The sequence below is a fragment of the Onychostoma macrolepis genome, chromosome 14 (genome assembly GCF_012432095.1).
Source record: "Onychostoma macrolepis isolate SWU-2019 chromosome 14, ASM1243209v1, whole genome shotgun sequence".
NCBI classification, from domain to species: domain Eukaryota; kingdom Metazoa; phylum Chordata; class Actinopteri; order Cypriniformes; family Cyprinidae; genus Onychostoma; species Onychostoma macrolepis.
Window position 1 is genome coordinate 2,253,001 of NC_081168.1, and position 13,966 is coordinate 2,266,966.

The 13,966-nt window shown below is 40.9% G+C and overlaps 1 protein-coding gene across 1 annotated transcript; it reads left to right on the forward strand.

The window, feature by feature from the left end:
- The first annotated feature begins 7,368 nt into the window (after positions 1-7,368).
- Positions 7,369-11,336, forward strand: LOC131553227 (uncharacterized). The gene is made up of 5 exons (XM_058797720.1): positions 7,369-7,799; positions 9,311-9,634; positions 9,829-10,065; positions 10,546-10,633; positions 10,743-11,336. Exons 1-5 carry the CDS (start codon positions 7,538-7,540, stop codon positions 10,783-10,785), a joined length of 954 nt encoding a protein of 317 aa, XP_058653703.1. The 5' UTR covers positions 7,369-7,537; the 3' UTR covers positions 10,786-11,336.
- Positions 11,337-13,966: the final 2,630 nt, after the last annotated feature.

A 13,966-nucleotide genomic window follows, 5' to 3' on the forward strand; every position in this document is an offset into this window, starting at 1 on the left:
TGCTATGTTGTTTGAGTATTGTAGGGTAAACTTAAAATAATTAAGTAGAAATTACTCATCAAACGCTACCTGGTCACGTTAAATTTACTTATTTCCTTTACTAATTTTAGATAACTTAGTTAAGTAGATTTTACTTAATTCCTTATTAAAATTTTACTTAAAAAATATTTGTGCAAAAACTTGCAAAAGAAAAATTAAGTAAATTTAAATTCTTATTTTTTCAGTGTACACAAGAACACATGAGTAATGCAATATTAGCACTCTGGTAACTACTAGTAACTAACAAGCAACTCTGATTAATGAATTAGTAAGTAATAGTGCTTAGTCGAATGTGGTAGTTCACTATTAGCTAATCAGTAACTATTATTTTTTTTCATACCTCCCCAAGAACTACTAAGAACTACTTTATACAGGTTGATAATTAATATGAATAATACATAATGTATTATTAATTCTAAAGTAAAGGTCATGGTAACCCACTAGTAATGACTCAAGTATTACCAAATTCTTCAGAAGGAATTACTAATTATTTGGACGAGTATTCTAAAGTGAAGATCATGATAACTCCCTATTAACGACTGAAATCATTGTAAGCTTTTGAGGTTTTTGTAAAGTATTGAATAGTAATTATTCAGGTGTTACTACATCCTTCTAAAGGAATTAGTCATTATTTGGATCAGTATTCTAAAGTGAAGATCGTGATAACTCCCTAGTAATTACTGAAGTCATTGTAAACTTTTGAGGTTTTTGTAAGGTCCTGGTTAGTAATTCATTTAGCTAGATTTGCTAACACTTAAATCATTACTAGTGCGTTACCGTGATCTTCACTTTAGAATACTGATCCAAATAATTAGTAGTTCCTTTAGAAGGATTTAGTAACACTTGAGTCATTACTATCCAAAACCTTATATCTCAAAAGCTCACAATGACGTCAATCAATATTAGGAAGTTATGATAACTTTCACTTTAGAATACTGATCCAAATAATTAGTAGTTTCTTCAGAAGGATGTAATAACACCTGAGTCATTACTATCCAAAACCTTAAATATATCTCAAAAGCTCACAATGACGTCAATCAATATTAGGAAGTTATGATGATTTTCACTTTAGAATACTGATCCAAATAATTAGTAGTTCCTTCAGAAGGATGTAGTAACACTTGAGTCATTACTATCCAAAACCTTACATATATCTCAAAAGCTCACAATGACGTCAATCAATATTAGGAAGTTATGATGATTTTCACTTTAGAATACTGATCCAAATAATTAGTATTTCCTTTAGAAGGATTTGGCAATACTTGAGTCATTACTAGTGGGTTACCATGATCTTCATTTTAGAATTAATTATTCATTATGCATAATTCACAATAATTATGAACCTGTATAAAGTAGTTCTTAAGAGTTCTCAGGATATATGAAAAAAATAGTAGTTATTGGTTAGCTAATAGTGAACTACCAGTTTCAACTTAGCGCTATTACTTAATAAATCGTTAATCAGAGTTTATTGTTAGTTAATAGTAGTTACTACAATGTTAATAGTGCATTAGCCATTTGTTCCTGTGTAATTATTCATTAATGACAGAACAGTATTATAAAGTGTTACCCAACTACACTAAACAGAAGAGTCTTAAATGCTAACCGTTTTCAAAGTAGCCTATGTCAATTTTTGAGAATAGCAAAATATTTTTTTCTCCAAACTTGCATTAAAGCGTCGATTGAGTTTTGAATTAACTTCCTTCTGTGAACTGATTCTTATCACAGAATAAGGCAGACATTATTGTATAGTATTTTATACAGTGATGAAGGCTGTGTCGATTAGCATTGCCTTATAAAATTTACATTATCTATATGAAAATATCTGAGATGGCTTAAAGAACACAGATAAACCATATACTGTTGCAAACGTTTGTTGATTCGCTTCATGTTTCAACAGACAAAACATTTCTATCTGCAGTTTATTCAACTACCGCAACACCTGGATGCATTTGTCCATATAAAGGCTTTCCTGGAACGACATAAGTTTCATTATTATGAATGAAACATAAATTACATGAGAAAGTTTAGCGCTCCATAATGGTGCCTGCACTGGATTATTATGTGTCATATTAAAGTATGTGTACATTCCAGTATACCGGTATAATGCGACACCCCTAAGTAACACAACAAAAATATCACGATTATTGTTAATAGCCTGGTATATCACAACAAATTAATATTATTAATAGATTAATAGATGTTTGTTCAATTTACTGAACTTTATCAACTTATTTTCATTGTATTCAGTTCATTTAAATATGGAAAAATTAATTTCCCTTAGTTCATTTGTGTTGACTACATGAATCATTTCAGTTGTTTTAACTAAATCTATGAGGATAGTAAATGTTGAAATTAGAGGTTATTTCATGCATTTTATGTAAAGGGAATGACCCATTGTGCTAAAGGGTACGGACTGTGGTCTGGTTGTGGCCGGCTCATGATGTTGTAGTTCATGTGGCTTCACTTGTTGCCTTTAGTAGATCCAACACAGCAACAAGAAACATCCTACTTGTTCATTGCATTTGCAGAAACTCTTTTAAATGAACAGAACTGAACATGAAACACCATTCGGTTTACTCAAAAGCACAGACATAAACTTCTAAAAAACACACTTACTGTAATCTACATCTGATTATCATTTTTAGTTACATCAGTTCAATTATCAATGATAATCAGGTGTAGATTACAGTTAGCGTGTTTTTACAAGTCAGTGTATTAATGGGTGGAATGTAAACTGAATGTTTGTGTTAAAAAACCTGTATGAAAGCCCAACGACACCACCCAGTGGTATCTTTATGACTATAACTTTAATTTTTTTAGCGCAGATGTGAAAGGTATGTTTCACCAGGTTCGCCTACTGCCAGATGACAAGGCGATCCTGCGCTTCCTGTGGAGAAACATGCAAAGGACTGAGCAGCCAAAGATCTGAGTGGCAGGACCTGCCCTTTGGCACAACGTGCAGTCCTTGTTGTGCTATATATGCACTGCAACGAGTAGCCCATGACAACGGTGAAATTGATCCTACTTTAGCCGAATCAGTCACCCAATCATTCTACGTAGACAATTGTCTTCAAAGTACACAATCAACCAAAAAGGCCAGAACTCTTGTAGATGGCCTATGGCAATTGCTGCTTACTGGAGGGTTCAATCTTCGCCAATGGGCCAGTAACAAACCTGAAGCAATTGAACACCTTCCGACAGAAGCAAGGTCACAAAGCAGTGAGCTATGTTTATCCCAAAAGAGCCCAGATCTTTTGGAGGGCACACTTGGATTGAGATGGGACTGTCTCCGTGATTCTTTAGGATACAGACCTCGGCATGTGGAATGTCTCAAGCCAACTTTGAGAAATATCTACAAGGTATTAGCATCACAGTATGACCCTCTTGGGTACCTAATTCCATTCACCACCCAGGCCAAGATACTTGAACCTTCAGGACCTGTGGAAAATTCACCTGGGATGGGATGACATCATCGAGTCTGACAGCCTACAAAACAGATGGCAAACTTGGGTACAGGAACTGCCCAAGTTGGAACAGCTAGAGATCCCCAGATGCTAAACTCCATTTCAAGTGCATGAGGAAGCATTCACCAGAGACCTGCACATTTTCTGTGATGCATCTGAAAGAGCATATGGCTCAATATCATATCTACGCACAGAAGACAAGAATGGCCGTATACACATTTCATTCGCATTGGCTTGTTCACGTGTAGCACCCAGGAAACAAATGTCCATGCCATGACTTGAACTGAGTGCAGCACTTACTAGAGCGCAGATGGCCAAAGTCCTCCAAAAGGAGCTCACAGTCACCATCAGGCAAGTCATTGTATCGTCAGATTCTACCACCGTCCTTCTCCTGTCTAACTCCTGCAGGTATTAGGTCTTCGTAGGCACTCGAGTTGCTGAAATTCAGTCCCTCACAGACGTCAATTCCTGGAGGTATGTGGATTCAGGAAAGAACGTAGCAGATGACATAACCCTTGGAAAATCCTTAAAGGAGTTGACACAATCATGCCGCTGGGCTAGTTGACCAGACTTCTTGCATCAATCAGAAGCCTCCTGGCCAACCATGCCGGCTGCTGACTCTGAACTGGATGTTGAAGTAAAGAAATCTGCACTCTGCCTGCACCTATGTACTAGTCTTGATGTTCAACTCCCAGACGCAAATCAGTATAACACATGGAAGGACTTGGGCGGCTCAGTCTTCCACCCAGACAGATGAAGCTGAGCATTATTTTGAAGCAGAGCAGCTCCTCCTTCAACAAGCCCAAAGGGATTCATTTCCAGAGGAGGTCAAGGCTCTCTCATCAAACCGACCCTTATCATCAAATAGCCGGTTAATGTCCCTGTCTCCCGAATATGATGAAGATGCTGGACTAATTAGGGTTGGAGGGAGACTACGTCATGCTGAACACATAGACCTTAATGCTCTGCATCCCATAGTTCTTGACCCCCATCAACAAATAACCAAACTCCTTATTAAGGAATATGATGCCAACCTCCTTCACCCTGGGCCAGAACGAGTCCTTGCAGAGCTCAGACGTCGCTATTGGATTTTGAGAGGTAGAGCAGCCATCAAAACCCATCAACTTGCATGTGTGGAATGTCAAAAGTGGCGGGCCCAACCCAAGATCCCTATGATGGCAGATCTCCCACCAGCTCGCCTTAGGCTTAACAAGCCCCCTTTCTATTCCACTGGAATGGACTGTTTTGGGCCATTCACAGTAAAAATAGGACGACGAACTGAAAAGAGATGGGGAATATACTTCAATTGTATGACCACCTGATTCCTCCATCTGGATCTACTCGAGAGTCTGGACACCGATGCCTTCTTGATGTCTCTATGGAGATTTAAATCTAGAAGAGGCAAGCCCTTTGAGCTCTTCTCGGATAATGGCACCAACTTTACTGGAGGGAACAGAGAGATCAAAGAGGCATATGAAGCTATGGCACCCCAACTCAAAGAGCAATTAGCTGAACAGAAAATCTCCTTCAGATTTATACCTCCCAGCGCTCCACATTTTGGTGGTATTTGGGAGAGGGAAGTCAAATCAGTGAAACAAGCCTTGAAAGTCATTCTAAAGGAACAGACAGTCCCTGAAACTGTCCTCCGCACTGTTCTCATTGAAGTGGAGGGCATTATGAATGCCAAGCCTTTAGGTTATGTATCATCCGATATTGCAGATCCAGACCCGATCACACCTAGCATCATGCTCATGGGACGCCATGACTCCTCCCTCCCACAAGTGATGTATGACTCCAGCAATCTTCAAGGAACCAGGAGATGGAGACATAGTAAGGTACTTGTGGACCAGTTCTGGGCCAGATTTATTAATCTCTACCTGCCAAGTCTCCAGGAAAGACAAAAGTGGCAAAAGGACAACGACCAGCTCAGGGTCGACCAGGTAGTACTCATCATGGACCCTCAACTTCCACGTGCCCTCTGGCCAGTGGGCAAAGTGACCCGTACCTTCCCTGGGCCTGACGGACGAATAAGGACAGTTGCAGTTCAGGTTCAGGACCGAATTTATGTCAGACTGGTGGCCCGGCTAATCCCACTTCCCAAACTTGATGAGGATGACAGCTCCAATCCTGCCACCAAGGTAGGGCTTACTAACATGTTCAAATGTCCCGAGTGACATTTGGGGGCGGCTATGTATGAAAGCCCAACGACGCCACCCAGTGGTATCTTTATGTCTATAACTTTAATGCTTGGACAAAGCTGAACAAATCAAGACATGCCCAGACAAGTGTCAGGAGGCAGTCTATATGTATGGGTGGAGCGATTGACTTGTTCATTGTGCAATAAAATGGACTACTGCATGTTTGTTTCTTCTGTGAGTGATTGATTAAAAAATAAGTTATCTGTTTTACATTCTATGCTGGTCAAACTGAAATGTTTTTTTTTTCTTCACTCTGTTACTATCACCTGTAAACTTTACTAGTTCAAATAATGACTTGAATAGAGTGTATAATTCGCGGGAGTTGCATGCTGACTAGGTCTATGCTAAGTTAAATGTTGACACTCGTTTAATACTGCTTAACTGTGCATGTTCCATTGCATAATTTAGATACATAAACTAAAATTGTACACCTGTTTACGGTACATATTTAAATGATAAACACTTTGCCAAAGTAATGCAGCTATTTAAATGCAACTTCAATGCCTTTATTACCTGATATTTGATACTGTGATTCACTGTCACTGCGGCGATGGATAATGTTCATTTCCTTATGCTAGCCAAATGATTGTTTATATTTCGTGCTTATATTTCAAATTTCATATTGTATACTGTTTTCTCTGTTCATTGTAGACCACACAAAAGCCCATATGCACCTCCTATGGGCAAGTGCCTGTAACCATTCAAACATGCAAGGATAAACCAAATAAAATCCTTAAACTGGGACCTGTTCTCTTGCTCCCGTTTCTCTAACCGGAAACTCCTACCACCATTTCTACTAGTGCCCAACCGAACCCTTGAGCATCCCTTACGCTCATGCAAAGCCATTTAATCAAAATTATGTTTGTTTGGTTTTTTTTTGTTAGTTTTTATTTTTTTAAATTTTTTTGCTTTTCAAGATTTCAAAGATTACAAGATTAGCTTTTTAAACATACACAATTTAATCTTTGGGATATCCTTTTTTGATCAAGGATATTGATTTGAAAGGTGTTTGTTACTTGAATGCTCTCTAGATTGATGATGTCCTTCCTATTAATAATATATTTCAATATATGTCGACACTAAGGTTTTCCTGGTTAGCATGGCCTCATGTCAAAACTACACTCAATATCTTTCTCTGCCAAATATTTTTATAGGCATGAGTTTTTGATCTGGATGAGTATTAAATGTTCTGAACAACACTGAAGGTTTGATCCAGATCAGAACCAACACTGGATTGCATGATCAAATCCAATTTCAAAACCCATTTTTAAACTCCCTTTTGAAAACAAAATTGAGGTCAGACATGAAGCAGAGGCTGAAACAGGCTGCTGTTACTATAATCAACAGATTGACAGCTCTGTGCTGATGGAGAGCTCGTGTGATGAACCTGAGTAATGACAGAGACCTCAGTCTCATAATTTCAGCACAAACTGAGCCTCTTTATCAGGAGAAAATGATTTCACATTTGTATATGCTCAGTAGCGCCATACGTATTTTCCTTTTAGCCTTAATCTCTCTTGCTTGTTACACCACTAACATGGATATGACATCTTAATCACCTCATCAGTTAGCAAGGACATAATAAAAGCATATACGTATATATGTGTGTATATAAATATATATATATATATATATATATATATATATATATATGTATATATGTCCAACTTCTTCTTTACCCCTTCAAATCCACTCTGTTCTCTCTCACGTTAGAAACTCTGTGTGTGTGTGTGTGTATGTGTGTGTGTGTTTTGTTCTTCAGGTCTGGATCAGTTCTGCAGGTTTGATCAGTCTGATCCCTGTTACGCATCTCTGGGAGACAAACTCAATCTGCTGATGGTGCTGGACGCTAGTAAATATTACCTGAAGATACAAAAGGGAATAAACAGCAATCAAGATGATCCAGTTTGTAGAGTAAAGAATGACAGGATGAGGATGAATGAATGTGATCTTTATAATAACAGAACTGAAGTGACAGTCATTAATGGGACTCTGATAATAAACCGTGTGATCAGAGCAGATTCAGGGAATTACAGATTAACACTCACTGACTCAGACGGCAGAGAAACATCTAGATATCTTCAGGTCATTGTTGAAGGTACAGAAACTCTCTCATCAAACTCATTACAATCTCATGTTCTCCAAAATGAATCAGTTGAATATCTGTGAAGATTTTTATTGCAGCTCATTATTGAATGACTAGAAGAATTTAGTCAAAGCATCTGTACTTTATTCATTTATTTTGATCTGTTTAGACTTTTGAGGTATAATGTCAAACAAACATTTCCCGGTTATAACTCAAAAAAGTGGCTAAGATGAATGTAAAAATAAAATAAAGATGTTGTTTGTAAATTGTAAAAATGTAGCTATAATAGCTGTATATAAAAACGATAGAAATCTATGCAATATCTCAATTTAGATAACTGAGTAAGTTTGTGTGTGTGTGTGTGTGTGTACTTGTTTATGCTACATTGTGTCCCCACAAGGATAGTAAAACCTGAAATTTTTGACATTGTGGGGACCAGCCTGCGGTCTAAAAGTGTGAGAATGCAAACAGGTTTTCTGTAAGGGGTAGGTTTAGGGTTAGGGGATAGAAAATATTGTTTGGTCAGGATAAAAGTAATAGAAGTCTATGGAAAGTTCCTTCAATTCACACAAACAAACGTGTGTGTGTGTGTGTGCACTTTTGTGACAAATGAGGACATAAATTTGTATAATGACAAGGGTATGACAGGTATTACAAGGAGAAGGTGACTTTTCAGGACATTACTCCATGTCCCCACTTTTCAAAACGCTTATAAATCACACAGAATGGAGTGTATTGAAAACCTGAAATAGCACAAAGTTTCCTGTAAGGGGTAAGGTTAGGTGTTGTCACGAATCCGGCCTATGAACTTCCGTTCACCCACCAACAGAGGTCACTCGCTCACCACATTGACTCTTGCACTACACTACTGTTGCACGTCACCCACGGACTACAATACCCATCATCCATTGCACTGATAACACACACACACAGAGCTGATTGCACTGATCACAAAGCTTACTTAAGCCATGGACTTCCTTTGACAAATCGCTGAGTATTGTTCTGCGTATAGCACTCTCCTAGTGCTAGCTGCCTTACTGAGCCATTCCGTGTTTCTGTTCAGTTCCAGTATTGTCCTGCGTTTATCACTCCCCTAGTGTTGGCTGCGATACAGAACCTATTTCTTGTTTTCTAGTCTGTGTTCCCTGTATTTACCCTTGTCTCACCGTTCAGACTCTGTTTATGCCTCGCCTGGACTATTGCTCTTGTACCTGGATTATCTCTTTGCCTTACCCTGTTGAATATTGTTCACCGATCGTCGACCCACGCTTGTTCTAGGATTACTCTGTGTCTTACCCGTGCCATATCTGTTTGCCGTTGTTTAACCCTGCCTGTGTTTTGACCACGTCACTGTATAATAAAAGCTTTGCACATGGATCCGCACGTCTCACGTCTCGTTGGCTCTGTTACAGGTGTAGGGCAATAACACATACAGTTTGTACAGTATAAAAACCATTACGCCTATGGGATGCCCCCACTTTTCACAAAAACAAACACGCGTGTGTGTGTGTTTTATTCTTCAGGTCTGGAATGGTTCTGCTGGTTTGATCAATCAAATCCCTGTTACGCAGCTCTGGAACACAAACTCTATCTGCTGGTGGTGCTGGACGCAAGTGAATATGACCTGAAGATAAAGAGAAGCAGAACAGACAATAATCCAGTTTGTAGAGTAGAATATAGCAGCAAGAAGGAATGTGATCTTTATAATAACAGAACTGAAGTGACAGTCATTAATGGGACTCTGATAATAAACCGTGTGATCAGAGCAGATTCAGGGAATTACACATTAACACTCGATAGCTCAGACGACACAGAAACATCTAGAGATCTTCAAGTGATTGTTGAAGGTACAGAAACTCTCTCATCAGACTCATTACAATCTCATGTTCTCCAAATAGCTCACTCTCATGTAAATGAATCAGTTGAATCTCTGTGAAGGTTTTTATTCCTGTAGCACACAGTAAACACACTACATCCTCCAGTAATAGTAACAAGATTGTCCTGTGTTTGTCATGTGACTGTGATGTGTCCCTCCCTCCAGCTCCTATTGGCTCAGTGGAAGTGTCAATCATCTGCTCCTCCAGTGGGGTGATGAGGGTGTTCTGCTCCTCTGAGGGGGATCAGCTCCTCTACAGCTGGACTCTGAATGGAGATCCACTGATGGATGGAAACAGCAGCATTGTTCTGGATGAGGGAACTGATGGAAACATCAGCTGCAGCGTGAAGAACCACGTCAGTCACGCACAGAAGACCATTAGACTCGAACCCTGTCCTGCTGGTGAGATTGTAATACATGAATGTCCACATACTGTATATACACTGAACAAAATTATAAACGCAACACTTTTGTTTTTGCCTCATCAACTCTATGTGAAGGAGATGTGTTGCACTGCATGAGGCAAATGGTGGTCACACCAGATACTGACTGGTTTTTGGACCCCCTGTGCAATAATCATGCTGTCTAATCAGCATCTTGATATGCCACACCTGTGAGGTGGATGCAGTATCTCGGCAAAGGAGAAGTGCTCACTAACACAGATTTAGACAGATTTGTGAACAGTATTTGAGAGAAATAGGCCTTTTGTGTACATAGAAAAAGTCTTAGATATTTGAGTTCAGCTCATGACCTCTATTTTGAACTCTGCAGTGACCAGCAGCACACAGACATCAGAATGTGGTACGAGTTTAACAAACACACTCCTGGAAACATGAAGGATGGGTTTGTTTTGTGTCTAATGGTTGTTGTTCATGTGTTCAGTGTCTGTGGTGTTTGTGCTGGTCTGGTGTTTCCAGCTGATGGTTCTGTTGGGTCTGTTAGGAGCTTTTCACATCTACATGAGACACAGGTGAGAGACACTTATCATCATTATTATGGATTTGACATGCAGCTATTAAGAGTGAAAATATGGTGATGATGATGATGTGATGAAGAAGATGATGATGTGATGTTTTTAGGAGAGAAACAGGAAGATCAGAAAGTGAGGAAGAGAAGATTTAGAGAAGGACATGAACACACAGCAGAAGATTCATGAGAGCAGATCATCACATCTATGAGAAACAACTTCATAATCTCACAGATTCTCACATTAATTCAGCTTTCAGCTGTTGAATAAAACCACGAGAAGAAGCTTATAAAATCGACACTGATCTTTACATGTGTTTAGTTCTTGTAGAATATGTTGATATGTTTCTGGACTTTGTAAGCATTATTTCTGTCAGGTCTGAATAAGCTGCTCATTATCAGTTTTAGTTATGAAGTTCTTTTTTTACTATTATTGTTTTTACATTTGTATTTGCATCAGTTTTATTTATTAGTCTTTATGCTTTGAATGAACTAGCAGTATTTTTATTTTATTACATGAAACACCTTTTGTTCATTCATGACAAAACTCTTCTGGCAGATTGTGAAGTTATTCTGTGTTTGTTTTCCACATCTGGAATCATTTCACATTTCTGTTCTTGCTCTTTTACTTTTTCTCTGTTGGTTTCAGTTGATTTCTTTTAATTTATATTTTTTATTTATTTATATGTTTTATACAATAAAAACAGTTCCCCTTGATCTGTTTCTTGGTTTTGCAGTGTCTGGTAGGGGTGTGCCCGAAGCCGAATATCTTATTCGGAAAGGCACGGATAATGGCTTTTAAAACGAATAACGGATAACGAATAATTCTGCCCGAATATTCGGCTGAGGCTGCAGCACATGTTTGCTAGATTCACAGGTGAGCCGGGGATCAGCGTGATATTTTACACAAACCTCTAAATTCACGGAATGATGAGTTTGTGAAGTGAATGAATGTAAACTTTATGGAAGAAAAGAGCGCAAATCAAATACAGCTTGCTGTTGCCTCTCCGTGCATCTCTCATAAACCAGAGCTTGGCAAGAGTAATATTACCTAAAATAATACATCATACACGTTCTAGTATTTGTGTAGGCTATATTTAAAAGGCAATGATTTAAACCTTATAGGCTACAATATGATAGGCTACACGAATGAATGGAATAAGCACAGTGCGATCACCAATCAAACAGCCGCGTTGCCCATCTCTCAAAAACCAAACCAGCTCTCTGTCAAGAGTAGGCTAATAATGAACTTAGATACAGATACATTTTCTAGTAGGCCTACATGTTTGCTTCTTTATCTTTTGCTGGTTTGCGTGGCACACACACATTTGTTTAGAGAAGTTAAAAAAAAAATAAAAAAAATAAAAGACTTGTTTAATGAAAATGTGCGCCTTGAATTAATTCAGTCATGTTCAAATGATCACTAAATGTTTGTGTTGAAATCTCTCTACTTGTATGATACATTTATTTTTAGAACTTTTTAATTTTATATTTTAGAACACTGAATATGGCAAATAGTCAAAACAAATATTTTTCCATACTCTGTTCCCTTTTTTCCACAGCCTACTTTTCCAGACCCGCAAATTACTTTAGTAGAATACTTTTTAAACTGAGCAGGAACCGTTGAGCCAAAGGAAATCATGTTGTTTTACATAAACCTCTAAAATTACAACGCAGTAAGAAGTGTGTGAAGTAAATAAGTTTAAAATAGCCTATGAATTAAATAAGCGCAAATAAAATAGCAGTGTTGCAGCTGCCTTCCATGCATTTCCTGGAAATTACTTAAATCAATTTCCATATTTCTAAACTGCGTAGGAACCCTTACTGTTTTAAATAGAAGATATTTAAATATTTATTTATCGGATCACGAAATGTCCCCAAGCTGGGACTGTCACGGGATGGTCGAGAGATGAGGCGAGGACTCAAGTGCAGGAGAAAGTGGGTCTTTTAATAATAAAAAGAGAACAAAAACCACCCCGAAGGGGAAAAACAGGCAGGCAGGCAGAGACCACAGCACATGTAAACGAACCCACACACGACATGAAACATCTGACATAAAACAACGACACAGCACAGGACTGCAGACACCAGGAGACTATATGGGGAGCCAAACGAGGAGGACACAGGTGAAGGAACTGAAACAATAATGAGATAACAAGGAGGGCGGGGTCAGACAATAGACAGGAGAGCACATGGCACAAACAACAAACAATAAGCCATGTGCTGACACACACAGTGACATCTGGTGGCCAACCGGGGCACACCAGCAGGGCCGTGACACAACCCCCCCTTTAAGGAGCGGATTCCAGACGCTCCACACACTAAAACAGAAACCAAAAAATGTCTGGGAGGGAGGAGGGCCGGAGGCGGATCAGGGGGAGAGATGGTGGGCCAGGCCCATGTAGCGGCAGAGGGGGACCTGGGCACTGAGGCAGCGCCCGGCGGATGGGGACCCAGGGCAGAACCAGCGGCCACCACAGCAGTGTGTGTGGAGCTGCCACCCTGAAACAGGCAGTGGCTGGCTCCGCTGCTTCGGGGGCCTTGTGAGTGGGCGCCGCCGCCTCGGGAGGATCGTGAGAGGCCACCGCCGCTTCGGGAGCTCTGTGAGCGGGCACCGCCGCCTCGAGAGGAACGTGAGAGGCCACCGCCGCTTCGGGAACCTCGTGAGCGGGCACCGCCGCCTCGGAAAGGCCTGAGATGAGCCCCGCCCCCTCGGAGAAAAGCTCAGCGGACACCACCGCTTCGGGAGCTCTGTGAGCGGGAACCACCGCCTCGGGAACCTCGTGAGCGGGCACCGCCGCTTCAGGACGATCGTGAGCGGACAAAGCCGCCTCGGGAACCTTGTGTGCGGACACCGCCGCTTCGGGACGATCGTGAACGGCTACCGCCGCCTCGGGAACCTTGTGTGCGGACACCGCCGCTTCGGGGATCCTGTGAGGATCGTGAGCAGCCACCGCCGCCTGAACCTTGTGTGCGGACACCGCCGCCTCGGGAACCCTGTGTGCGGACACCGCCGCCTCGAACCCTGTGTGCGGACACCGCCGCCTGAACCTTGTGTGCGGACACCGCCGCCTCGGGAACCCTGTGTGCGGACACCGCCGCCTGAACCCTGTGTGCGGACACCGCCGCCTCGGGAACCCTGTGTGCGGACACCGCCGCCTCGGGAACCCTGTGCGGACACCGCCGCCTCGGGAACCTTGTGTGCGGTCACCGCCGCCTCGGGAGGAACGTGTGCGGACACCGCCGCGCCGGGGCGATCGTGACGGCCACCGCCGCCGGGGCGATCGTGAACGGCTACCGCCGCCTCGGGAACCTTGTGTGCGGACACCGCCGCCGG

What these genes read in the sequence shown, in the direction of transcription:
- LOC131553227 (XM_058797720.1), top strand. Translation starts at nt 7,538, where the DNA reads ATGGTGCTGGACGCTAGTAAATATTACCTGAAGATACAAAAGGGAATA. An exon ending in TCTTCAAGTGATTGTTGAAG is followed by an intron (nt 9,635 to 9,828) that starts GTACAGAAACTC and finishes CCCTCCCTCCAG; the next exon opens with CTCCTATTGGCTCAGTGGAA. An exon ending in CACATCTACATGAGACACAG is followed by an intron (nt 10,634 to 10,742) that starts GTGAGAGACACT and finishes TGATGTTTTTAG; the next exon opens with GAGAGAAACAGGAAGATCAG.